Here is a 27,042-nt window from a genome sequence, read left to right on the forward strand (position 1 = left end):
CTTAGGAATTTACTGTTCCTGGCAGCTATCAGCACAACCTTTCCCTTTAGAGTGTTCAGATGAAATCACTGGCTGTGCTGCGGTGCTTCTGTCATTTTCTTCTTAGGACTGAGAACTGGGATACCAATGAATTGGTTTCAAGAACCAGAAAACCTGACTTAATAGAGCTACCAACCATCAGAACTTCACTGACATCTAGAAAGGTGAGCTCACAGAATGAAAATAAGCAGTATCCAACAGAATGGATGAGCAATTAAAAGGGGTTTGGAGTCATTAAATTCCCAACAGCGAAGGTCATTTAAGAAGTTCACAGCACTGATTGCCAAGAAACACCAGTGAACACTTTCTGTCATAGAACAAGCTCAGGGCTGAGTAATCCGCTGGTGATTCATTTACTAATAAATCAGTGTGGTTCTTTTAGAGACTATCTCTGCTTCCCTTGAAATATAATCTTGAACCTTTGTTACAGAGAGCACAGACATCGTGTGATGCTAATCGACACCACATCTAAATTACTACCTTTGGGTGCCGCAGTCTTCTTTGGAATGCCAAATTCCGAATCCGAGTCAGAATTTACAGTTTCCATCTTCTTGGCCTTGGGAGCCCTTTTAGGTTTAGGTGGTACATCTACTTTTGCTGTTAGAAGTCAGAGATACCGAATGTGTTACATTCACATATTGCTTAGAAATATCAAATGTTAATAAATTACAGAACAAATGGCAGATGTTAAAATGAGATGAGGCTCCTACACTTGAGGAAAACATACTTCAACTTTTATGTTAGAACTGTGAGAAATAAACAGGAATCCTCACTGAATTTCTATTACTGCTACACAACCTGTCTTGCCATCTTTAAAATACAGTATTCGTATTGCTCCGAAAGCAATGCCTCCTATTCATTCTCATGGAAATTACAATGAATACAAAGAGCTCAATAACACCATTCAATAGTGTTTCCATTATCTATGCCTTTTCATCGTCGATGAACAAGAGCTGTGCTGGTAAAAATCTGCCCCAGCAGAGGTGACCTACTGTCACTGTCAGCACTGCTGAAACGAACCCCCCACTGCCTCACTGTGCTCACTGTTTGGTGTCCATAAACATTCAGCAAGTGTTGATTAATGTCAATGGGTGCAATTTTTCCACATAGAAGAATTCATTTCCACCCCTTTGCTTCACCTGCACTTCCACGTCAGACACCGTTTTGTCAGACTGCCCCTTTGCTGCCATCTGTTACATTACAAGGAAATGGAATGGAATACTGCTGGGAAGGTTCAACCTTGGCTGCCACACCACCACTATCCACCTCTGATATCGCGGGCCAACGTAATAAAACAGGAGGTATTGGTCTCGGAGCAGCCCTCATACATTCACACCACGGAGAAGTAATGCACTCCACATGTTGGAACACAAACCAGCCTTTAACAAAACCCTCTGCTTCGCTACTGACCTATGTGTAATCTGTCAGCCCTGAATACCTTAAAGATAAGGAGAATGTAAAAAGCTCCACATAGCAGGAATGTGAACACTGGTAAGTACTCAAGCTTTCATCTGTGATACTGCTAAGGGAATGTCTTCAGACAGATGAGTGTCTCCAGAATCTTTTTGGCAGCGTTGCCTTTAACTGCTCCCTGCTGGAGAATCAGTGTACTGCTTTGTGTGATGGATGATACCTACTAAGTAGTCCAAGTATCATGGCCTGCTAATATTAAAAATAAAGCTTTCTTTGGCATCAAGGAGAGGCTCCGGCAGCCTTTTAGATAGATCTTGAGAGTGAAGAACTGATACTTAGGTCGGAACTCGGGAACCATATTTGAAAACAACAAATAGGTCTCTATAGATATCGCAATTAGAAGACAAATGAACTATATTAGCATAAAGCAAGTCAGAGTCAGTTGATGCCAGAGATCAGAACATTTCATATCAAATTGATCAAGGTCTGAGAAGAAATTTAACTCCTAACTATTCCTTTATTGTCCCTGGACTGAGAAAGGAATGTGGCCATACAGGTAACAAGACAGAACAAGCAGTCCTTCAGTATCAGCTTCCTGTCCTCCAAAATTCAAACTCTGAAGTCACAAAAAACCCCACATACGACTATTTGTAGTAATTGCTTCAGCTACACAATATACATTCCCCTGTGAGGCACTCACCAGAGGGTGAGTGGATGGAACACTGCATGAACACAGAACTAAGGACATGGCTAAAAGAATACCAGCTGAGTAATAACTGAGCTATTAAGTTAGCACTACACTGTCAAAGAAATGGTGATCATGTACAGTTTGGGCAAAGGAGAGATGATGAAAACTGTTGAATGCTGTGAATTTTCATGAACCAAAAAGGAAACTGTGTCTCTAAGACGACCATGGAGACAAAAGTAAACTCTTCCTCCTTGAATGAGAGCCTGTTTATACCTATTTTGTAAGGGTAAAGGTTTATCAGCACTCAGAAACATCACAGCTGTGTTTTGAAGTGTCAAAGTTATGTTAATGACAACTAATTGCATCCACACCTTCAAAAAAGGGGAAAGGAGAGAGAGGTTGAATGCTAAGTTGCATCCATACTACTATATACACAGTTCTTTCTTGTATTTAAAACAGATGTTTATCATAAGAGACTTAAAATAATAACAAAAATAATCTTCATTCGTTGTATTATAAAACCTTGCTGTTGATGATTAAGAAATATTTGAAGTTTTTGGAAATCAGTCAGACATTCAATTAGAGTAGCACGATGCCAATGAGACAGAGATTAGAAATGTAGAAGCAAAGAGGGGAGGGTGAATGGATGCTGCAGATCTCTGGCACTTAACTCATAAAACAAGAAAATTTTTTCCTCATTTTTCATAAGGTAAATTAATTATAGTAACTGGCTGCTTTCTTGCAGATTTCCTGGAGGTATGTTTTTGTGATGTTAACGTACTAAGTTCAGCTGTAAGTTGGTCAAAGAAGGCCGCCATATTACAGCAAAAAAAAATAAAAAATGCTTTTGGAGGAGAGAATATTGATAAGAAAGAAAAAACAAAGTCATCTGAAAGAAATAGGAGAAGCAAGGCAAAGATTTGAAGTCTGTTAACTGCTAAGAACTCTATTTTTCAACCTAGGTAGAAAAAACATTATTTGCAGAATTAATTATGGCAAGTATTTGGTATAATCCTTAAAATGTACTCAGAAAGAGGCTCCAAGATCTTCTGTAGAAGTAGATAGATAACAGTGACTATGCCTATATTCTCCAAGGTACACCTTATTTCTACATATATCCATGCATGACTAATGAAACCAATACAACCAATGAACACGCTCTTGGAACTGTCCTGAATTCCACAGTTTAAGAACATGCAAGTTGCCACTTCTAAAAGCCTCACTAACAAATGAAGAAACTTCTACTTCTGAAGTGTGAGGATAACTTTCCATTCTGTGTATCAAAAAACCCAGTTAAGTACAACTATGCCAAGTACATGGTCTGCTTAGGACTTAATGTTACTTAATGTAACTTGGGGATTCCTCCTTTGCACAGTTATTTTTACTTCTAACATTAGTAAGTTAGATGCATTATAGAAGACTATCTTCAACCACAAGGACATTATGTCTCATTTATTCCCCGTGGGTTAAACCCTTCCATTGTTTTAACTAAAAGGATGAACCCCGTACATAGTAAGTATTGACATTATGGTAGAAAGAAAGAAATTAATATCATTAAGAAGATGGAAGAAATTCACACCCTCTCCTGCAGCGCCACTGAATTTGAAATAAATGAATGCTCTTCCCACTTTTAAGATGATGATGGTGAAGAGATGATGCAAAGATGGAAGTGAAGAACTTGAAAAAACTTGATTTACATGGTAATCCTACACTTACCTTTTTTAGCAGCTACTGTTTTACTTAGAATTTTCTCTGTTTGTTTTGAGGCGAAAGGTGATGAGAAAACAGGAGTAGAATCCTCCTCATCACTGTCCAATTTTGTTGTATCTATAACCACAGAGTATGTTCAGAATAAGATTTGTTCACTGCATATTTTAAATCATCCTTATCGGTTACAGTCAAGATCAATCTCACAGATACACCTTTCTGATACTACAGCTAGGCTATGTGTGTGCCATGTGCCTACAATACAAGCCATGTTCCTCTAAGGATCAGAACCTCTTATTTCTTTTCCCCTGCATAAATCTCAATACCATTACTCTTAAGACTACTGCATTAAGTTTCTATTTATGACATAAAACCCCGTACGTATTCTGTAAAAACTGCTAATGGGAATCAGATCAGTGAAAACAAGCTCACCATCATCTGTCTTCTGAGAGTAGGATGGGAATGAGAAAATGTTCCCAAAGTCTTGATTTTTCTTCTCTTGAGACATTTTTCTACTTCCAGACACAAGAAGAAATTGCATTAATTGCATTAACTCCATATTAAAATATGCAGACATTATAGCATCCATAAGAGATTAAATTATTGTTTTCGCATTGTAACACGGATCCAGCACTTCAACAGACAAATCCTTAATAAAATCCCTATCCTGTCATGCATCGTAACCATCTTAAATTAACATCACTACATATTTATCAATAAGTCTGTATACCTGTTGGTACAAGAAGGAAAACAGAAATTTTTACTAAATACAATTAACAGATGACATTACTGACACTCTATCACAATTCGGTGAGCCATGTCTTCCCTGCCCAAGTCAGTTGCAATGGTGAGATGATAATATCCACTTTCATTCCTCCCCAGAAACATATACATTTTATTTTACAACATATGTGTAGATTAATAATTAATATTCTGTCAGTTTTCTGTAGAGGTTTCTGTATTCAAAAAAAATAATTATTTAAAACTATATACTGCTGAGTTACAGTACTTACTCTGGAGATGACTTTGTTTTGACTGGAGAGAAGTCATATTCATCTTTTTCTAAGCTGTCTGAGGGAACGAACTCCTCCTCTCTGTCATTTATACCTGGAGAAGCTTTTACTTTAAGTTCATCTAAATCATTGTTATTGTTGGCATCATCATCATCATCGGCATCGTCTTCTTCTTCTGAGAAGTCAAATGTATACTTGGGCCTCTCAGCTAAAAGAAAAATACATTTTTACATACTTCAGTATAGTTATGTTACCACATAAATAAATGCAAGGGGAAGTCACTCAGCAGGGCCTGCCTCACATTACAAAAGAATTTGAGGAAAAAAAAAAAAGTCTTGTTTGAGTCTAGAAGAATAGAGGCACATAATTTAAACTGCTACCAAACATCAGAATTAGTGTGATCTCCCTGTCCCCCTGTACTCAGCTCTGGCCAGACCGCATCTTGAACACCATGTTCAGTTTTGGGTCTTTCACTACATGAAAGAATCCAGGCCCTGAAGCATGTCCAGAGAAGGACAACAAAGCTGTGAGGAGACTGGGGCACACATCTTATGGTTGAGAGAACTGGGATTGTTCAGTCTGCAGAAGAGGAGGCTCATGGCTGATCTGATCACTCTTTACAACTGCGTGAAAGGAGGTTGTGGCGAGGTGGGGGTTGGCCTCCTCTCCCAGGTAACTAGAGATTGGATGAAAGGGAATGGCTTCAAGATGCACCAGAGGAGGTTCAGTTTGGATATAGCAAAAACCTCTTCTCTTCTTTTTTTATTAATTTCTACTCTAGTATTTTGGATAAGGTGAAAGATTTCTGGATCAAGTTACAAAATCTTTCACAGCAACTCTTGGTCTTGTCATTAAGGGCTTTTTCATAAACATCACAGCGAAGAGAATAAAACGCAAGTTATCTGCAGCAGATAATGTCCTTAAGGAGCGCTGCAGTCAAAGGAAAACACAGGTTAGCAGTTTAAACTTTCTGCCTCAGTACACGTTTCACAAAAGCTGGAGTACCTGCAGCTCTCCTAAGCAGCGAGTCTCTTGGAATAATCACAGGCTCACTCTCTTCTAAATCACTTTCAGACTTGGATTCATCATCTGACCAGGGGTTTCGTTTCTTCACTTTTTTTGCACTGGATTTTGTAGATGATGGTGCTCTTCTTACTCTAGTACCTGTAACAAGTTAAAGCATCTCTAACAGTCAGGGGAAAAAAAAAAACCACAACTTTTGCCTTTTCTAATTGTTTATGTTGCATAATCTTAGCATAATTTATCCTTAAATGTTTTCTTTAAACATTATAAGTTTTGTTTTACTCCCTAAAGGAAAAATTAAGAATGTGATGAAAATTTCATATAGAGGTTAACCAGCTGCTGCCAAACAAATTCGCTCTAAGACAGAAAAGTATAGAAGTCTCTAATTTGAAGTTATAGCTCCTGAGCAGTCAAATTATTGTTTTTAAAAGGTTACTGGAGCTTTTCAGGACAGGACAAGAACAGTTTTCCATTATTCAGAGAATTGGGGCAGGTAAGGTTATTGGAAATATCCATTAACACACAAAACAGAGGATACACTGTTGGAGGTGGTACAATACAATTGCAGGGCAAGCTCAGGTAAAGCTGGACTAATTGACTCTGGCTCAACACTAATGAGGGTGGTCATAACCGTACTCAGGGTGCTTAACTATTTATGGGGGTTATCTATTCATACTCAGATCTTCTCTTTATTCCTTTAGCTTATTGTTTTGTTACGGCCTGTCATGATTCTCCCCCAATTATCAGAATATTTCTCAAACAGTAATAATAAATTCCTATTAATAGGAAAAAAGTTAACATAGACATTGGTTAGTTTGCCACACCATAGTGTGCATACTTTCTAAAAGTCACCATGACTGAATATGTAAATTGGAAAATAAGTTTGTTTAATCAAGTTCTGCAAGCTGTACTGTACACTGAGACTGAAGATCGGGGCTTGGTCCTTCAGTGGCAGAGAACATACACGTCATATATTTTCATTTGTACACAATCTAATTATGTAAAAAATAATCTATTTTTTTTCTACTCACATATTCAATGATTTAGATCCCTCCCCCTCAAAACCATATGTAGAAAGCAGAAGATCCCCATCTCAAGAGAAGCAGAATACTCAACAGAAATTTCAGTAAGTTACTACAACTAGAGAACCATAATAGACGTGTCCACATGTTTAACTTGAGCATTGAATACCTCTGCTTTTAATTTCCATGTATGCTGAAAGTAATACAGAAGTGTTCTGAAATATTTCTACACATCTCTATAAGGAAGAAAATCAGATGAAATACTTATTGTGGTATATTTCCCTTCTCATAATGTGTTAAAAATACGATTAATGCCAAATTAGTACTCATTCGAGCTTAATGATGACTGTGTAAGGATATCTCACCAGGCTCCTTCTTCTCTCTCTTCACTTTAACGATTTTAGCTGCTGGGGCTGCTGCATTCACCGAGTCATCCCCACCACCCTCAGCTTGCACACCACCAAATTCTTCATCAAATTCCATTTTTATTGCTACAGAATCAGCATCACCCTAAAAATATTAACAAGTTGGTCACAATAAAATTATACCTTTATATTTCAACAATAAATATTATAAATAAATAACAACTGGTGGCGCACGGTGTTAGAACCACCGCTTGCAACGCTGGAGGCCCGGGTTCGAATCCCCCCTGTGACGCAAGTGGTAGAACTGCCGCTCTGCTACACTAGAGGGCTCGAATCCCAGGAGTTGGACTCGATGATCTCTAAGGTCCCTTCCAACTCACACGATACTGTGATACTGTGATAAACCGCAATAAAATTTTTAGAAGAGAATAAATTAAAGTAGACTATTATATTGCCAATTTTAATAGTATTGGAAGGGAAAAAAAAGCAACAAAAACACTCCAGCAATAAGTAGTCATAATAGGCTTTCAAATATAAAATAAGTCCAGCATTAATTTCTTTACACACTAAGTTAGAAAAACATCATACATACATACAGTACTAATGGGGTCTAGTGGGATCTAGTCTTTGAATTTGCATTATCAGCACAGAAAAATATAGCAGTTAAATAATGTAACTATAGCAACAGTTAGTTTACCTTTTTCCTTTTCAGCAATTTCCTACTGGCATCAGCTTTCATGGCAGATGTAATCTGTGGAACTATTCTTCTACCAAATGGTGATGGCATGGTCTCTTCCAACTGAAGCTTCTTCATCTTGGGTTTACCAACTTTACCTTTTATTGGCTTGCCAATCATGCCAGCCAGAATGTCATCTCTTTCCTGTGCTTCTACTTTCTAACAAAAAACCAGGGGCGAGAGGGAAACATGTTCATTTTCAGTAAAGGCAAAACATGGTGCTTTTTCAGTCTTTATTAACATGGAGTAGAAGACTGACCTTAATTGTCAGCTGAATTATAGCGCACATTTTACTAATGGAAAATCAGTCACTTCATCTTGGTAAATTCTTCCCTACTTCATGTGGTTAAAAACTACGCTTTTTTTCAAGCCCAAACAAATGAAAACTTTTGGACACTTTGGAATATCTTTCTTTCATCAAGTTTCTCTTCCTCACGTGTATCTCCAGGTACTGATATAACTTTTCAGTCCTTCGGTGTTTAAAGCAAGCAGTGAGCTTTTAGATTAAGTTGTATAAGCCACATTTTCCAGTCCTTTCCAGTTTTTTATTACAGAAGTTGAGGTTTCAGCACAGAATACTTGCAATTGCATCTGCACCATGAACGTGCAGAGAAATAAACATCTTATTTGTATTATCCTGTGTTACTTCAAAAGATTACATCAGCCATTTTCAGGAAACACTGAAGATTGAGGCTCAGCAAGTTACCCATCAATACGCCTTTACCTTTTTGCCAGAGATACTAATGAGGCAAGGTAAAAGCCTTTTGTCTAGCACTTCTGGTCTACATGCTTTGTTCCCAAATTTGTGGCTTTACATTTGATAATGCTTCCTCACTTAGAATGGCTAGTTACTACTCCCAGTTTTTTTGACATTTGAAAACAAATTTGTTCCTGGTAGTTTTTCTTTCACAGACTTGGGAAAAGCACTGTACTGTACAAATACAAGAAAGAATCCCTGAGAACAAAACAGATTTCCCACTTGCCCCTATATTTGGAGAGCAATCTGCTTTTTGTTTTGTTTTGTTTTTTGTTTTGTTTTTGCTTATTTTTAATATCTATTTTTAGAAAGATTTGTAAAACATACTTCAAGCTCTTCAACAAAAGCTGCTAAGTCTTCTTTCCAGAGATCTGAAGCAGATTTCCTTTTCAGGTCATTTAGTTCTCTCTCCTAAAATGTGAAAGTAGCATATAAAATATAAGGTTTTACGTTATGAGTTGGCTGAATCATAAGTTACAAGTAACTTAGTAAATACTACATGAACTGAACATTCACAATTGGGCACATCCATAATTATTAAATCATTTCAAAATAAGCCTCTCACAGTGTACCAACCTTTGAATCTCTGTGCTTAATGAGCTCTTCCACTTTCTCTTTTGTGAGAGACCACAGAGACATGTTTAAGATATAGTTAAAATCAGGGCCAGAAGTCGATCCAGAAGAAGAGGAAGCATCATCATTTGGGTTTTGTGGGTCCTCCTCTTCTGCTGCCTAAAGTGAAATATTCAGAATTAGACATATGAATAATCTTAGCTCTGTAAATGAACAGCAGCAATACCCCAAAATACCCTGATGGATTACTAAGGTGTTTCCTCGTGCATTCAGTAACAAGAAATTTTTTCTTGTCTTTTCCAAAAAGCCATGTTCCTGTCACTTTCTATGGCTGGACTGTTTAGTCATTGATGTAAGAATACAAAGCTGAACCTAACATTAGCAATATGCACTGTATCCCACTGGCTACAGAAACTTGTATTTTCCTAGCCATCTCACACAGGATGAAGATCTTTGCTCTCTGGACATGCACGTACATCTGTTTCTTTAGAAACGAGTACAGTTTTGTATAGCAGTATACAAAGTGCTATAAAAACCCTGAATGTATGAACATCTCATTCTCAATCTTCATATTATCTAGTTGTCTTCTTAGAATTATCTATGTGGAATACCACCATTATGCAGCAATATTTGTATGTAAATTCGTATTTGTAAGAATGAAAGCCAATAAAAAGTAGTAATGAATAATCTTGTTAAAGTGTTGTGTCATAAATTAATCAGACTACTACAAAACCAAACATCTTGATAAATGAATATCATTTATAACAACAGCATCAAATGTATCCAGAGATTTCTGATCCTCACCTTTTCCTGTGCTTCTTTCCAAGCTTTAACTGGATCGGATTCATAGCCCCTCTGAACCAACATTTGAATCAAGTCTCTTTTTGATCTATTCTCTACAATACAAACAAAAAACCAAAGTCAGTAATCAGTGTTGTGAAAGTCAATGTCTTACATACAAATACATTTCACAAAATTAAATCACTTCCAGATTTCTCCCCAGTTCTATTTTAGAGTGTTAACTCACCTATGGTAATTTTCCCTTGTATCTTCTCCAGAATGAAGCGAGCTTGGTTGTTTAGCTTTGTAGATTCAGCACCCAACATTCCCACAAGCCATTCCTTACGTAAACTATAATAATGTAATCGCAAATCAAAGAACTCCTTCAAAATGTCCTGCACAGTTTCATACTTCTTTAAACATCCCATATGATCAAAGAGCACCTACAAAATAGATAACATATGGCTTGAAAGAGATTTCATAACTCAAGATTTTTAATCTTCGTGTATGAGTTTATTTCTATTGCTCTCACATGCACACTATATGAAGAATAGCATTTTGAAGACTGAGAGCTCAAACCTTCCTCTGGGACTATATAGCACATAGCTAGATAGATTATATTTTTAGTCACAAGTAAACTTAACATAAGATTTATGATTATATCTTCAAGCAAGAAAGCCTTGGAGAGGACACCAAAATTCAGCTGAAACTACAATTCTATCTAAATTCACAATAATGATAATAATAATAATCGTATAACAGTTGAAGAGTATTTTTTATAATCTCTAACCTCCAATGTGAAAACTGCCACTTTAAACATCTCAGAAATCCTTCAAGTACAAAGAAATAAATCATTTTTACATCACAGGCAAAATCAATTCTGCCTGACTTCTGACACCTCCAGTTCAGACATTTATAGGTGGACTAGTCACCCTGGGCACCCCTTTATAGTCAGCTGAAAGAAATAAATCCCTCTCTAGGGGAATTCATCTGTCTAAAGTATCTGTTTGGTAGGTGGATGCATACTGAACTCACACAGGCATCTAACTTTTTAACATGTTTACACCAGGACAGATTGATTCCTACACAAATACAAGCCTTACAGAGAGATTCTAGCAGTAGTCCCTACACTTATTCGAATCTGTGCAAAGTACAGTCACCTTGATCTGGTGCATTTGCTTTTCAAAAATAATCTACACAATAGATTGAGCAAGGCCATTTTCAACACACACGTGTGTATTTTTGCTTTGTGATAATGTTTGAAAGTAGTACCTGCCATAAAAAGACTAAAATTCTAAACAATTCCAGTGAACTTTCAAAATTCAAGTAGCCCAACATGGTCAAAAAAGCAAGACTTGCATTATCTCCAAGACAACTGAATTCAAACAGTTCACAATTACTTTTTGTCAGCAGCAAATAGGAAAAAGAGATTTGTTCATTCATGCCAAAATCACTACAAAAACATTCAAGTTTACAACAAGCAACTGTAAATATTCTGATAGCCAAACAGAAAAAAAGTTACCATAGAATTACAAGTAAGACTTGTTTGAAGCTTAAAGACTTTGTGCAATCCAGCAGCTTCTGCCTGTGCAAGTTTTTCTTCTGTCATCTTCACAACAAATTTCACAGTCGTATCAGTGTGGTATTCCTTGTAGTCAGAAATTAATGCTGGAGTTTTTTCAGTTCCATTCAACATGGGTTCCAGAACCTGTTCTTTGTACACCTATTAAGAAAAAGATAGCAAAAAAAAAAAAAAAAAAAAAAAACAAACCAGAAACAATTATTCATACTTCTTTAAATTCCTAATTCTTTAAACCAAGCTAAGATTTCAACATGTGTACCACAGCTGAAACCAGTGATAATTTACAAAACCAATATAACCTGCAAAATAAGATGCTGGGATTAGAAAAAACATAAGAGCCATTCTATTATGTATTAACTCAGCAGAAGAAGCAGTTATTCTTTGTAGTATGGACAGTAGATGAGATGGTACAAGTAGAACCCTCTTCTACAAAGGCAAAGAAAAGAATGAAACCATGTTTCTTTCCAAGTGCATAAAATGATCAGAAGTGGACTAAAATGTTCTCCTGCATGTAGGATAAAACTGTTTAATTTAGAACCTTTTTTCTTTACTGTAACTTACCTGGGTCCATGTCCTTACAGGTAGCTCTGTAATTTCTACAGTGTTTCTGTCCACCACAAATATTTCACCACTGACCACATACTGGTTTTGACCAAGTTCTTGAATGGTTCCTCTGAAGTTTTTGTAGTTTGGAAGCTGAAATTGCAATACAAATCAGTGGAATGCTAAGAAACTTTGCAATAAGATACGGAAGATTTTTTTTTTTTCCCATGCACCATACAGTTATCACTTTATATTGTGCTAATCCATCAACCAGCCCCTCATGCTGGTAATAATCTTATGTCATAGTTTTATCATTACCAAAAAAAGCCAACAAATAGACACATGCAAGTGACAGAAGCAATTACCTTATCACCTAAAGAGTAGATGCATAACTAAGGAGATGTAGCTGAATCCAGAAAGGTGATATTTGTCTTTCTTTGGTTTCGTGGTTGTGAGATTCTTTCCTTTTGTTTCAAATTTTTTTATTTTTATTTTTTAAATTTAAGTGGCTTATTGTTTTTCTTTTTAATTTGGTTTTCTTTTTTATTATTTTTATTTTTTCCAGAAAACAGCAAACACATGACAGTTAGTGCATTAATACCCCAGTCTCACTCTAAGTTTACATCAGCACTAAAAGAAATGGAGAAGCTGGGCTACCTTCCCTAGCCATTTTTTTTCTTTTATTCATGTGCTGTTTGGCAAAGATAGTGGAACCCATTCAGTTTAAACATCAACTAATGTTGTGACAGACTTTTAATTACTGTTATTATTGATTTTAACTGAATCGATTCCCTTATCCAGCTTACCATGCAGCCACAAACACATACCAGAATACAGAAAGGAGCTTGATTACCAAATGTATAAAATGCTAGTGTATATTATTTTTACCATGGGATGGGGATCTAAGCCATCCAGCATTCGTCTGACGTTGTTTACAATCTCTCTGGTATCATAGTTTGGAAGTTTGCAAGCCCATCCAGTACCGATTCCTTCAGCTCCATTTACTAAAACCATAGGAATGATGGGAATATACCATTCAGGCTCTACACGTTGGTTGTCATCATAAAGGAATTTCAGCAAGTTGTCATCCACTGATGGAAAAAGAAGCCTGGCTAAAGGGCTTTAAAAAAGAAAGAAAATAAAAATCTGTTTAACTGGAGTCCCACTAGTTTCATGTATAAGTGCTTTAACCCTCAGAGTGTCCAAATATGACCTATTTTTTTCATGTCTTCTGTTCTTTGCCATTCTGAAGCTGAAATTACAATGTAATTTCATACCTTCTGAGAAAACAAAGTTCTTCCCAATGGAATGACATACTAATAACAGATGATGTCTGCTTCCTTCCCAATTATACATGTACATAATACACTAACAAATGATCACACAGCACACAGACCTAAGTCTACAGCATTTTCAGTCTTCATCTTTATAATTCAAAGTTTAATTCCTTGAAAGCTACATTTTCTACAGCGGTTCTATGCGTAGAAAATCTCTGCAGAAAACTCAAGATGAAAAAACACACTTACAAACATAAGGCAAAATTTGAGCACTAACAGCTATCAAAATAGACTAATCTCCTATTCCTTTCACATAAAAAAATAAAAATAAAAATAAATAAATAAAATCCATTACTGTTGTGAAAGGACTACTTCAGTAATAAAGCTTCTCAAAAGCTTAAACTGTTGACAATATGTTTACCTTAGCATAGTGAAAATATAGCGAGGGCTGGCAGCATCCTTTCCACCATGAAGCCTGGTACCAAACTGACCAATAGGTTGTAGAAGATTAACATTGTTACTTCCAACAAAGTTCTGAGCCAAGTTGACAATAGTCATCATTAATGCTTGCTGCAAGAAAATACATGTTCACAGAAATAAACATTAGAAGTACACTCTTTCCTAATCAGTCAATAATGCAGATTTTCAATGCCCAGGAATTCTGTGACTGGCCTGACCTCAATTTCAAAGAAGTCAGCTCGAGGAAGAAATATAGCCTCTTACTAGAGCTACTGGCAAAGCATAATGCTCTCTCTTTCGTAGCCACATTGCCTCCCTGAATTAAATGTCCTTGTACTCAATGCTTAGAAAACCCAAAGTTTTCTCGATTTTTTTAAAGCACTTTTCTGGAGTAATTAAAAGGGCAAAAAATGATTGCACCTGCTTTCTCTTGCACAAACTACGTCTCACTGCATTCAAAGGCAAAGATGAAAGGATGGAAAGAGAATGAATATGGCAACTCATGTTGATATTCCAGATAAACACAAATAAACAAGAGAAAGAAATAACCGTTGTTTCAATATTGTATCAGGTTTTGGAGAACACTGTAGTCTATTTTTTGTTCAACACCAAAAATTTCCATTGCACATAGTTACTATGATTGAGAATCTGGAAGAAGTTTACTATGTAATTATTTACGTACCATTTCTCCATAATCCATAAACTACATGGTAATACCACCTTGCATAAGGACTTGGAAGGAATGGAAATACATTTTCTTTTTAAAGTATTTACTGCTTGGCTCAAACTCTTTAAAATTAAATCTGTAATTACTACTTTGAGTCAAAAGATTCGGAATTTTAATACAGTAAACATTGTACACAGGCTACAAATTCTCACAGCTTTTCTACTCTTCGTACTCACCTCCCCATGGTGATAAGCTGACATTTCAGCAACAGAACCAGCCAGCTGAGCAACCTTTACTTCACGTTTATCATTTCTCTTAAAGCAAGTGAACAAAACTTTGCGCTGCCCTGGTTTTAAACCTAGTAAGAAGAAGATGCCATTTTCAACACATAAAAAAGCATTGGTTTCTAAGGAAAAGAAGCAACTTGATTTTGCTTTATTCTCATTTCTAAACTCTGGAAAGAAGCTTAAACTTTGGAGGAAAATTGTAATTTGAACAAAATAAATTCTTTTCAATTATTGTAAAATAATAGAAATAATAATAGAAATGATTATTATAACAAAAAGTCACCCAAAGAGTGGAAACTTAACCCTTTAAGCCACTAGCACTCAACACTATTCTAAGAAGTATAACTTCATCCTAAATGTACCCCTGCAAGTTAATAGTTGTTTCTTTCCAGTATAGCAAGCAAAATCTTTTTCCTAAGAATCAACACAAATCCAGCAGTGACAACTGTAATTGTAGCTTACACTTATGTTAAAGCACTCTGAAAGTTAACTATTTCTGTTAAAATAAAAATACATGCTATTTCTATCCCTTCTAGATCTTTTACAGTTTTAAGAAACCATTCTCTTTGATCTTATCTTTATCATTTAGGTACACTTGATGTACCTGTACACTTGAACCACACCATCTTTGTGGAAGCGACCATATAATTTTTCTGCATACCGTCTGTAACTGATAACCAAAACATGCTTATTCATCTATTCATTGTTTCAACTCACATACGCTACTAAAATGCATTAAAATACACATTACTAACCTAGGTAAGAGCAAAAGTTGAAAAAAAAAAGACATGACTTCAGTCTCCGCTTCATTTAGGTACATAAAATCAATTTATTTATTTTTTTTAAATAATGGGTCTGTATCATATTCTCTAGCATAATGACAGTAACAGGATTTCCTTCACAGAGGAAAATCACCAGGAAATAAGAAAGCTGTAACTGTTAAGAGATGGTCAGAATTTTCTTTTTCTGTATTTTTTTTCTGAGATTTGCCAATAGAATACCCTGTTGTTTACCACCTGTGATAGTGAAGAACAGAAACTACTGCTAGAATCTGACCTTCTGAGCAGTTCAGAGATCCATGATCAGAAGCAAAATTAGACCCAAAGCTAACAGTGACATGAATAGCAATTATGTATGTTTATATGTTATATACATATACACACAGAAATTATATTGCATTATGTATACATGTTATTTATGTGTCTATAATATAATACATGTGTTCCTCATATAAAGGTTCCCTTTTAGTTTTCTTACACTTCTGTACAGATTAATGCTCTTGCAGCATTAGATATTTTGGCGTGAGCTTGTAGCATCAAGAATGCTGAATACCACTGCTATAAAAAGTGTGTTGGAAACTGGAGATAAATGCTTTTTCTTTTTTGTCTTATGAAACCTCAAGGTCTTTTTTACCGTATCTTCGTAAGCATATTTATACTGACAAAAATACAGGCAGAAATTTCTGTTCATGCTGCCTGCAGACAGCTTTACACATGAAGCACAAACTGTGCAGTAAGAGCTGCTTCTTTTCATACTCACGCCATAGCAAAGGAAGAGTTAGTAAATCTGATTTAGAGAACCATAGGATGACTGCATGAAGGATCAGTAAGCACTAAAAGAGTGTTTGTGCTACATGATGGGAGAATACATTTCATCCTTTCATTCTTATCTAAATTCAGATGAAAACTTGAATTGTAATTATTATATGCACTTCAAAAGACTTGCTTTTTCTGACTGCTGAAGTAGAAGCAAAGTACTTGTAATGTCCAGGGTTAAGCTTAAAGGCTACAAAGTATCAGTTTAAACTTCTTCACAGAAGAACTGTCATAAGTCCTCAGCATATAAATGACAACAAAAATACAGAAGTCTTCTAAACTCTGTCTAAATATATTGGCTTTCAAACCAAATCACAAGTTTAAAAAAACAATAAAAGAGAATATTCCAACAAATCATAATAAACTGTCAGCTTACCATCAACAAGGGAGGGAATAGATCTTTCGTTGTCTGAATTTGAGAAAAGGATCAACTCCTTGTTAATGAAGTCATTGTAGGTCAAATGTTTTGTCGCTGTACCATATAAAAATTGCTGAAAAAAATCCACATACATTATTCACTCAATAAAAAACACCTTGTCACATTTAAATCTCATCCACAAGATTTGTTACTATTGTTTAGGACTCACTTCAGGAAGGCCATGTAGCCGACGTTGCCGCCTGTCCTCCATGAAGTTTGTTAACCATTCTTTTCGATCATCAATCTTCTTCTTACTGAATGCCTGAAAAAATTTCAGTTTCATAATATTGTAAGTGTAGATATGCTTGTAGAAACATATAAACAGATGTGTTTGTATAAACACCCAGAAACCGGAGCACAGAAAGTTCTGCTCGAATGTGCACAAGAACTTCTTTACAGGGAGGGTGACGGAGCACTGGACCAGGCTGCCCAGGGGGTTGTGGAGTCTGGAGATATTCAAGACCCACCTGGACGCCTACCTGTGCGACCTGGTGTAGGAAACTATCTGATCAAGTATTCAGTATTTAAATAGATAAACCATGTGATTAAAGCTTACATTTATGCAGCAGTACTTGCTTGTGACCTATTGAACACTCCCGCAGAAGGTTTTTTTTCAAATGTGCCAGACACATATGTGAATAAACACATGCCACACTGATAAATCTTCAAAGAATAAATCGTCATCTGATCATATTTACTCAGAAACAAAAATCAAGTCCCCTAAGCAGATGTGAGACATTTGTTTGTGCTCTATTGCCTTTCTCAGAGCACTCTTTTGTGTGTTCTGACTCTAAAAGCAACTTTGAATGTAGTGTTCCTTGATCTTCACACCACACGAAAATGACAGAAGGCACTATTAATTTTGTAGCATGGATAAAGGCTCTCATTCCAAAATTTGAAATATTTTCCTTTTTTTTTTTTTTTCTTGCAACAGTGTTTGTTTTTTTTTTTTTTTTTAGTTATGGCAAGAAAAGCTGATAAGATTTCTTTGTGTGCCATTTTCAGTGAACACTGGAAAATAAAATATATCATAGAGAATTACTTCTATACATTCTCACCAGTGTAATGGCAGCATCATCTTCAGGACCAGCATATCGAAATAAGATTCGATGTCTCTCCATGTCAGCAAAATATTCTTTTGCTTCTTTAGCAGTGCTGGTACCCAAACCTGTACAATAGAATGCAGCAGTTACTCCATGCTTTTCAATTTGAATTAATTTAACTTAAGAATTAAGTTTTAACCTTTTACCGCTTGTATATTTAAGCTTTAACATTTTATCCCTTAAATAATATAATTACAGAAGAAACTGTTGTGAACACAGCTACCAATAAAGCTTTGTAACATTAATTTACTAAGTATTTTTAGATCCACAAGGTTAATTTATTTATTTTTAAACAAACCTTTGTAATATTTTATCTTCCATGCTTTATGATTTTCCATATGTTTCTTCCACTCGTCAAATTCAGGAATACTATAGAATGAAAGTTCTTGCTTATTTTTGCTTGCCTTTAAAAAAAAAAAAATCAAAACAAAACAAAAAGAACACAAATCAACTTTTCTGTTGCACTGTACATAAAAAATAAAATTTCATTAACAGAACCCATACCTTTACAATAGGAGTGATGAATTCCTCAAGAAAACCATGTTTCAACAGTGATGGCCAATTGTGATGAATAAAGTTGATCAACAAGCCTTTTATGTGAGATCCATCCTGATCCTAAATTAGACATGCAAATATGAAGTTATCTCATAAAATGTCAGATCCCACAAAGCCACACACACCACAAGACCAAAACAAGAGGGCTAGTGAATGAAGAATTCTAGTTGCAAGGATAAACAGATCACACTGGCCAGGATACACCAAAACAATATTTGCTGACAGAAAACAAAGAAGGGAATAATTAGGTTTAATTTGGATTCTGAACTAAACCTTACAATAAAATAGACACTTATGGGCATGGTCCCTTAGCTAACAAATAGCTCTTCCAAACCACATGCGCAGCTGTGACTTACAGAGTTCTTTGCCTAAGACATGTTTTATCTGAGAACTAGACAGCACTCCTGGCCAGTCCAGAGCTAATTCCATGGGAATAAAACAAGCCTGGCTCACACTTGTCATTAGTAATAAAATGTTTGATAGCTTGACCACTTAAAGAAAATAAAACAAAACAAAATGAAACAACCCCCGGTGGCGCATGGTGTTAGAACCGCCGCTTGCAACACCGGAAGGTCCGGGTTTGAATCCCCCCTGTGGCGCAAGGGGTAGAAGTGCCGCTCTGCTACACTAGAGGGCTCAAATCCCGGGAGTTGGACTCGATGATCTCTAAGGTCCCTTCCAACTCACACGATACTATGATACTATGAAAAAACATAAATAAAGCATTCGTCATTATCTAGAGCATAGGATAACTAGACTTTTACAAATCAGAACAACAGACACACACTTCATGAGAATGCATAAAAATAACTGTCTTCATTCTTATCACTCCCAGGCTACCTAGCATTGTAACTTCATCTACTGTTCAATTTTATAAGTATTTTCAACATATTCTTGATTGATCAGAAGCATTCTTGTTGATACGTGTTTTTATTATTGCATTGCTTATTATTTATGTTTGGCTTCTCTGCTACAGTGCAGCAAAGTTCAGATGTTCATTTGGAGTAACGAAGACAACATGTAGTTAAATTATTCCCTAAAAGAAATCTCATACATGAGGGATTTCCTCTGAATACATCCATATTGTTGTAAAACAGTCTCAGGCTATAACGTACAAAGACGGAGCCTACAAGACTGCAGCAAAACACATTTTAAGAAGCCCTCTATATTAAAACCCGTGAAATTCAGACTAACCTGATCTGTCATTATCATAATTTTTCCATATCTCAGACTTTTTAGGGATTCTGGGTCTTCATAGCTTTTCTTGTATTGCAGTCCAACTATTTTGATGATGTTGTTGATTTCTGCGTTTTCCATTATCTGTATGAAAAAGTTACCTTTTGTGGTTAATACAAAAAGCAGAAATTCAGAAACATCCCAATCTTTTTAATACAGGCTTTATAACTATTTTATCCAAGTAACCCTACCTCAAAATCATAACTGTTCCACCCCTAAACCCTTGCAGTCCTCACGCATACAAGTATTTCTTCTGTATATGCACATCCCTGAGACTATACCACTACCTTCCTCCTCCACAGTTCCAGCACTTTGGGTTCAGAAGGCAGAGAGAAATGTGGATATAAACAAAAAGTCATCTCACAAAGCTGCCTTCTCTTTCCATAATTTCTTTAGGGATCTACAACAAAACTCTCAATAAAGAGAAAACATGGAAGGCAGAAGAATCAAACAATTAATAGTGCTACTGCCTCATGTTGGAAGTCAATGAAATTACTTGTCAATAATTATCGTATTTTTAAAGTGTTCATGCAAGCTGTTAGTCATAGCATAGAAGTTTATCATCTCAGCATTCACTTAATAATTCTGGCTCAGGATTTTATCACAGGCTTCAAAGTAATTGGTCCTTTACAAAATCCTGGCCACAAAATTTTCATGACAAAATAAAAATGAAAATGCAACAATGTGCCCTTAGAAATAATAATCACAACACATCCACTCGTCAGCTAAAATGAACTGACAAGGCTACTTACCTGTTTGTGAGAAGCTTCTCGAACATTGAGAATTTTACCCCTGAGTGGGAATACTCCGTATCTGTCTCGGCCAATAACACCTAAGCCAGAGACAGCTAAAGATTTGGCAGAGTCTCCTTCTGTTAGTATTAGTGTGCAGTCCAAGGAATGTTTGCCACCTGTATTTTAGGAAGAAGTAGAAGCAAAGCAGAAATACAGAAAGCTTAGTGTTTCAGTTCAAATGATGGGAATACAATTGAGCCAGTCATGAATATTATTCCTAAACTGCATGGTAGATAATTTAAATTATTTTCTACTTTAAGGATGACTTGCCATACTACTAAAATTATACTTCAGGAAGGAGTATCTCTGCCCTTAGCAACACACAAAAGATCACTCTGGAACAAGGAGCAAATTGAAATGCAATGGCATGTCCTATGTAGTGGTCCCAACAAATCTACACACAAAAAAAATATTACAATAACAAGAAAAACACCACCACCAACTACAACCAGATTGTTTCTGTACCGTTACTATTTCACAAACTATCTGAAAATTACTCACACACATACTTCATGCATATATGAGATATATGTGGGAGTTATTTCACCTCCTGCATTTGCTCTTTCCTCACACTATGGTTTTTTTTTCTTTGTTTTTTGTTTTAGTATTCTGCAGAGGCTGAAGCAAGGAAAACAAGTTTGGAGTTGGCAGGAAAGCTCAAGTTCAGAACACTGTAGCTTATTATATATTCTCAGAAATAAATATTAATTGCTAGTGCAATTCTGAGCCTCTAAAACTTTGTAATAAAAACAATTCACCACTTTCAACTATACAGAACTTACATTCATGATCTTTGGTCATCTAAATTAGACATATGCCTTAATTTAATCTAAATTATACATATATTCACATTCTGTCAAAAGCTATAATTACGATGCCACCAACAAAGTGGAATCAAAACAGAATATACGCATGAACCTTTTTTCCCCTAAAAGAATTGCCAACAACAAATGTGATTATCATCCAGGTGCGCCAGGTTATGAAATTACATGATCATTAGTGGTCAATTTCATGAAAGCACTATGTGTTCTTTCTGTTGTTTTTCTGGACACATATCTAAAAATATAACAGAACTTCAGAGAAAGATTAAGCTTTCAGTCAGGTACAGTCAATACATTCACTGTGATAAGTTTTTAAGAGCAGAGCAACTGATGCATCCTCAGTCACACTGAAGGAGTCAGTCCTCAGCACCATGCTCCACCTTTCTCAACAACTGCAGCTTTTTAAGGAGCTTAGATCTTGTACAAAAGAAAAACTTCCTATAGATTTTCAAAGCAAAAAAGTGGCCCATAGGGCATCTTCTATCTTCAAAAAGAAAGTTCTTAAGAACTTTTACTAATTCTAGCATGACAGTCCTCTGTTCTAAAACTCTTCTGCCAGTATATACAACGTTTCAGAGAGTCACGCCAAGTCATGACAACACACCTTATTTAGAGACTGAACATCCCCCTGTCTTGTGTGTTCACTCCTGAATGTGAAATGCCTTCGGTATGAGAAATTTAATATGTCCTAGATCTTCAATAAATCAATACCTGGTTAAGACTCCCTAGGAGACATAAAATTGCTGCTCCTCAGCTAAGAACAACTAAGCAAGAGAGAAATGTCTGAGTAAAAGGTATCCAACTTTTTGGTGTCTCATGTTTTTGTTTTAAAAGCCACAACTTAAAAATTCATGCTCTTTCAATATGTAGCTGTGTTGCTATTTTCATTCTGCTCTGCTAATTCTATAATGAAAAAAAAAGATGGCATTCCTAATATAAAACTCATCATCATTCTTTAATTCTAGCACTATGAGGTTCAGAAAACTAGTTTAAGAACTATGAAGATTTTTTATTAGAAAATATACATACATATAAGAAATAAAGACAGGTTTAAAACAATAATGTCTGTGAAAAGCAAAAGATGGTAAAAATAAGTGTTCTTACCTGCATCATTAGCATCATCCAGTTTTGGAATGCCTTTGATTTTACTGTGTTTCACAGATGAGCATTTTTTGTTCAGCTGAGTCTGCGCCTTAAATTTGACCCAATTCAAAATACTCTCTATGATACCACAGTTAGAGGCCTATAAGCAACAGAACTGAGGATGAGAAAAGTAAACTTCACATGGTAAATTCTTATCTCTCAATTTTAAGCTGATCCTTTACATTTTAAAAATTGCAGCATATAAAATGCCGAAGAATTAACACGCACCTTACTGTCTAGCACATCACTCACACAAAACGAAAGCACAACACACCTCTCAGCTGATAAGGAAGGAAGAAAATCTCATGAAGACCTAATAAGCTGTCCTATGTCATGTGGCTGATGTGCTGAAATGCTATAGGTACTAAGCATCTGCTTCCTGGATTTTGCAGCAAAAAGTAACCTTATAATCTGTAATATGGCTATTTAAGGTTTCTTTGAAAATTCTGAAAATGGCTGGAAAATGCAAAAGCATTTAAGAATATGGCTCTTCACCAACTCTTGACATAACCACTTCAAAACATGATTACACTTTAGGAAATGCACCTGCAGCAAAGAGAGAATACAGCACATTTTCTAAAAAATAACTGCTTGAAGTTTATTTCACATCAAAAGAAATGGAGCAAAATAATATGAGCTTTGGCTTTTCACTATCCACCACAACACAGAACTCATCAGTTAGAGATTCTTCTGCACGTGTAATACCTATGGAGTTCACTGTTCAAATGTCCGGGAATACCAGAAACACTGCAAACTAAACACACTGATAGAAATACACTATATATCAAAATCTGGAGAATAAATGTTTGTAAAGACTGTTATTTTCCTGTAAGTTCTGTAAGAACGTCACCAGTAACAAACAATTAGAGGAATATAAAACAATGGGTTAAGTTCAAATGTCAAGAGTACTAGCAGGAACATCATTCTCCTTAATAAAAACTCAAATTCATTTTACCAAAATAAATATTGGAATCTGTAAAAAATTAGCCTTTCAGTTGAAACTCACTTTCGAACCTGGGGCAAAAATCAATATATAGTCACTGCTTCCATTATAAGGGCCAGAGAATAAACAAAAGTTCCTCCATCCTATTTTGATAGTATGATAATATCAGTGGAGTACGTAATACACCAATTAATCTTCTCGTACATAGTATACGTGTAGCAGAAGATTGCATGAAGAAGATCCAGTATGTTAATTATTGCTTCACTGAAAAAAAGAAAAGAAGAAGAAGCAACTTTACTTACTGCTTTAAAAAACTTCTCAGATAGCTGGCACTTGGACCCAAAACTTTTAGGCTGCAATGTCATGTTTTCCTTTGTCTGGGAATCAAAAGATGGGTTTTCAATCAAGCAATTAACAAAAACCCATATATGATTCTTCACCTGTTGAAAACATAGAAAGCAATTCATTTAACAAAATTACCATCTTCATCTTTACCAGTACATTCATACATGTATCATTTTTGTACAAAGTTACTTGCCTGAAATGGTTTCACTGAAACTCCAGCTTTATTCTTCTTTTTTACCACTTCTATCAGTTTGCCCACAACCTGATCCACCACGTAATCAACATGCCTACCACCCTTAAGGAGGAAAGAAAAAAAGAAAACACTGAATTTCCTAACAGATTTTAAGCTTATTAACAAAATACCTTTACTTTTAAGGCTGGAAATCAATGTACTTTGTTAGATAATGAAGGAAATTTTGCTTTTAAATTTCTCTTTTATGTCATTCAGTCTTACAGTGAGGAGGATGGATGTGACACGGAACAGAAGAAGCAGTACACTTTTCTTCTCTGTACTGTGGTAGGCTGCTTACAGCTTATAACTGGATATACAACCTTAGGAGTGTGCATGGAAGATCTGAAGGTGACTCTGTAACACTGAGATGATACCTGCAACATCACATAGCTGTCCATGGCAATCTTTCTGACAGGCACATAAATAACTTTCAATGGAAAATGTTACAGATTCTTTCAGCAAATTAAACTCGCCTATGCTATAAGGGCTTGATCTGTAAATAAAAAAAGTTCAGAAGCTGGATCTCCAATATAGAGTACCCATTTCTATTCCTTCCCAAAAGTCACCTCACCATTTTAATAACTTTATTTACAGGAATCCTTGAATAAATGCTATTATCATTCTTTGCTAGCCTGAGGTGAACATAGTGAACTACACACAACAAGCCACAAGGTCTAGAAAACTAACAAATAACAGAGCATGATTACCTTAAAAAGATTGAGCAGTCCTACTTAAAACTCATCAAAAGCTGAAACTGCTACCTAGTCCTATATAATGTAGCAACAAGAAATAAATACAGAGCATGCTGATAACCCCAAGATGGCACACCAAGGCAAGAGGAAGGGGCAGTAACTTGTAGCTACATAACCACGTTGCCACCTGTCCTACAGCAACTGAGGAGTCCAGTAACATTTCCAACTATTGCAAGGAAAGTTATTACAACTGATGTAACTCGGTCTAACTAGTAAAGAGCTAAGCATTTGAACAAAAAAGATTATGTTCCACTCCCACACTTCTAATTCATGCAGTTCCAAAAGGTGCCCTCAGGCTTCTATCATATCCTCTAGCCACAGTTCTCTTTGGATGTAAACTTTAAAGCACCAATAAAAAGAACCCAAAACATTCTGTTAGAAGACAAATCATTTTGAGATGAAGGCACTTCACATGAGCTTTCTGGAAACAGGCCTATTGCAGATCTATTACATCATAAAAAAGACTACTGATTTACGTGTGCAAAAGAAACCTAACAATTATGGGGTATGCACTATAATTCAGAAGCAATCTGAATCAGAACTGCCTGTGAAGACAGAAACAATTCAAATTTTATCAACTAAAGAAACAACCACACTGTCCACTACCTAAATGAACAAAGCTAATCTGTATTCCATAGAATCTAGAAGTAATTTTTTTGTTAGTACAAAGAAAATGGAACAGTATAATTATCGAGTAACATCACCTGGCATTAATAAATGCACACAGAACATCATACTACTTGTGGCAAATGCATCTTAAAAGGACTCACGTCATAGGTTGAGAAAAAGTAACTGTATTAAATGAGATTAAATGATCATAAACAAAACATTCCAGATCAGGAAAAACTAGTATATGAATATATATATTCTGCAGACTTAAATCTATAGAACACTGATTGTTATAAACCAATGGTGGTAAACACATGAAAATATTTACAGATCCAAGATGGCAAGGTAAAAAGGTAAAATAGCAGGTTTTCCTTTGAAAAAATATCAAAAATATGAACAGTTCTAGAGCCCTAGTATCTGAAAGCTGAGAACAACAATGACAAAAAAACTACATCAATAAAAAGAATACCAAAAAACCCTATGAAGGAGACATTTGCAGCTACTGTTTTCTCTCAGGATATGACACTGATAATGACAAAACAGGGAGGCTCCAATCACCCCAGTAAGTTTTTGTCAGCTACCGCATTCTATCATAAATCAATTCAACTCAAGGTAAGGAAAAGCTAATCCAGCCATAGAATGTGTACAAAGAGAAGAGAGAAGAAAAGAAGATGATGTGTTCTCTTGTGGTGACAATATATTGTTAGGTTAGTTCAGCTGCTGATAAGGGAACAGTCTCAGTTTGTTTGTTGGGTTTTTTTTGTGTGTGTTTTTTTGTATGTGTATTATTTTTTAAGATAATAGTCTCCAGAAGTGGAAAACAAGTATTAGAAAAAACCCCAACACCTAACAGAGATGGGTTGGGAATGTATTTTGTTGTCCTGTCAGGTTAGCTTCTCTTCTTCCAAGTGCAATAAATATATTCGGGATTTCCTCTTGGTATTTTAAGAGGAGATAAATATTTGCAGAAACGATTAGGAGAGCAAAAACATCTTATCAGCACTTCCTTTCATTCACCTCTTGCTAAAAGAAAAGGAGGAGGTAAGTGAGAGATCAGAGCTCTCAGCCAAGTTTTAAAACCTCTTTCAGAACTAACATATACGGTGATTTAATTAAACCAGACTGACTGCTGACAGTTCAGAGGAAGTGAGTTTTTGAATGATCTGAAATTTGCAATAGCAGGACAAAATAATCTTCCGCCACTGTTTAGTAAGACTAGCAGGAGATCCAAAGCAGATGAACAGAAATGGCTGTAAGTAGATTGTAAGATCATGAATTGGAACAGAATCTCAAGGGAGAAAACAATATCGGCAGGAGGGAACTTTTCTCAGGGAAGTTTGACTGACAACAGGATCTCGAATCCTTTCAAGCAAACAGAAGTCAGTGTGTTCATATAGTTTCCATGAAGGAAAGCTTTTCAGATTACATGAAACATTGTAAACCACTGGAAAGGCTGAAAAATCTTGCACTGAAATAAACAGTATAGAAATAGAAAGGGGAATGGAGAAGTATGGCTTCATTCTTGCTTAGATTAGTTTTGTTTTGCTTTTCTTTGTATTCTGCAA

General features: G+C 35.8%; 1 protein-coding gene across 5 annotated transcripts in view; it reads right to left on the reverse strand.

Moving 5' to 3' along the window:
- The window catches only part of TOP2B (DNA topoisomerase II beta), a 57,295-nt gene that overhangs the window by 1,121 nt on the left and 29,132 nt on the right, over positions 1–27,042 (reverse strand). The window contains exons 9-34 of one of the 5 annotated variants that reach the window (XR_011902798.1): positions 24,078–24,179; positions 23,842–23,979; positions 22,558–22,696; positions 20,591–20,748; positions 19,797–19,922; positions 18,552–18,662; positions 18,346–18,451; positions 18,003–18,112; positions 17,114–17,206; positions 16,903–17,017; positions 14,881–15,002; positions 13,940–14,088; positions 13,130–13,361; positions 12,260–12,394; positions 11,639–11,839; positions 10,364–10,559; positions 10,141–10,232; positions 9,340–9,495; positions 9,091–9,174; positions 7,968–8,165; positions 7,271–7,415; positions 5,866–6,024; positions 4,857–5,068; positions 4,280–4,359; positions 3,857–3,967; positions 520–636 (exon numbers count right to left, since the gene is read on the reverse strand). Coding sequence is in view for 4 of the 5 variants with exons in the window: in XM_072328413.1 (XP_072184514.1) it covers positions 520–636; positions 3,857–3,967; positions 4,280–4,362; positions 4,861–5,068; positions 5,866–6,024; positions 7,271–7,415; positions 7,968–8,165; positions 9,091–9,174; positions 9,340–9,495; positions 10,141–10,232; positions 10,364–10,559; positions 11,639–11,839; positions 12,260–12,394; positions 13,130–13,361; positions 13,940–14,088; positions 14,881–15,002; positions 16,903–17,017; positions 17,114–17,206; positions 18,003–18,112; positions 18,346–18,451; positions 18,552–18,662; positions 19,797–19,922; positions 20,591–20,748; positions 22,558–22,696; positions 23,842–23,979; positions 24,078–24,179 (3,586 nt within the window). In the remaining variant the exon portion in view is untranslated. Of the gene's footprint in view, positions 1–519; positions 637–3,856; positions 3,968–4,279; positions 4,363–4,856; positions 5,069–5,865; positions 6,025–7,270; positions 7,416–7,967; positions 8,166–9,090; positions 9,175–9,339; positions 9,496–10,140; positions 10,233–10,363; positions 10,560–11,638; positions 11,840–12,259; positions 12,395–13,129; positions 13,362–13,939; positions 14,089–14,880; positions 15,003–16,902; positions 17,018–17,113; positions 17,207–18,002; positions 18,113–18,345; positions 18,452–18,551; positions 18,663–19,796; positions 19,923–20,590; positions 20,749–22,557; positions 22,697–23,841; positions 23,980–24,077; positions 24,180–27,042 lie in introns of all 5 variants that reach the window. The other 4 variants (XM_072328414.1, XM_072328413.1, XM_072328417.1 and 1 more) reach the window with 4 other exon arrangements.

The sequence above is a fragment of the Excalfactoria chinensis genome, chromosome 2 (genome assembly GCF_039878825.1).
Source record: "Excalfactoria chinensis isolate bCotChi1 chromosome 2, bCotChi1.hap2, whole genome shotgun sequence".
In the NCBI taxonomy this organism is placed as follows: domain Eukaryota; kingdom Metazoa; phylum Chordata; class Aves; order Galliformes; family Phasianidae; genus Excalfactoria; species Excalfactoria chinensis.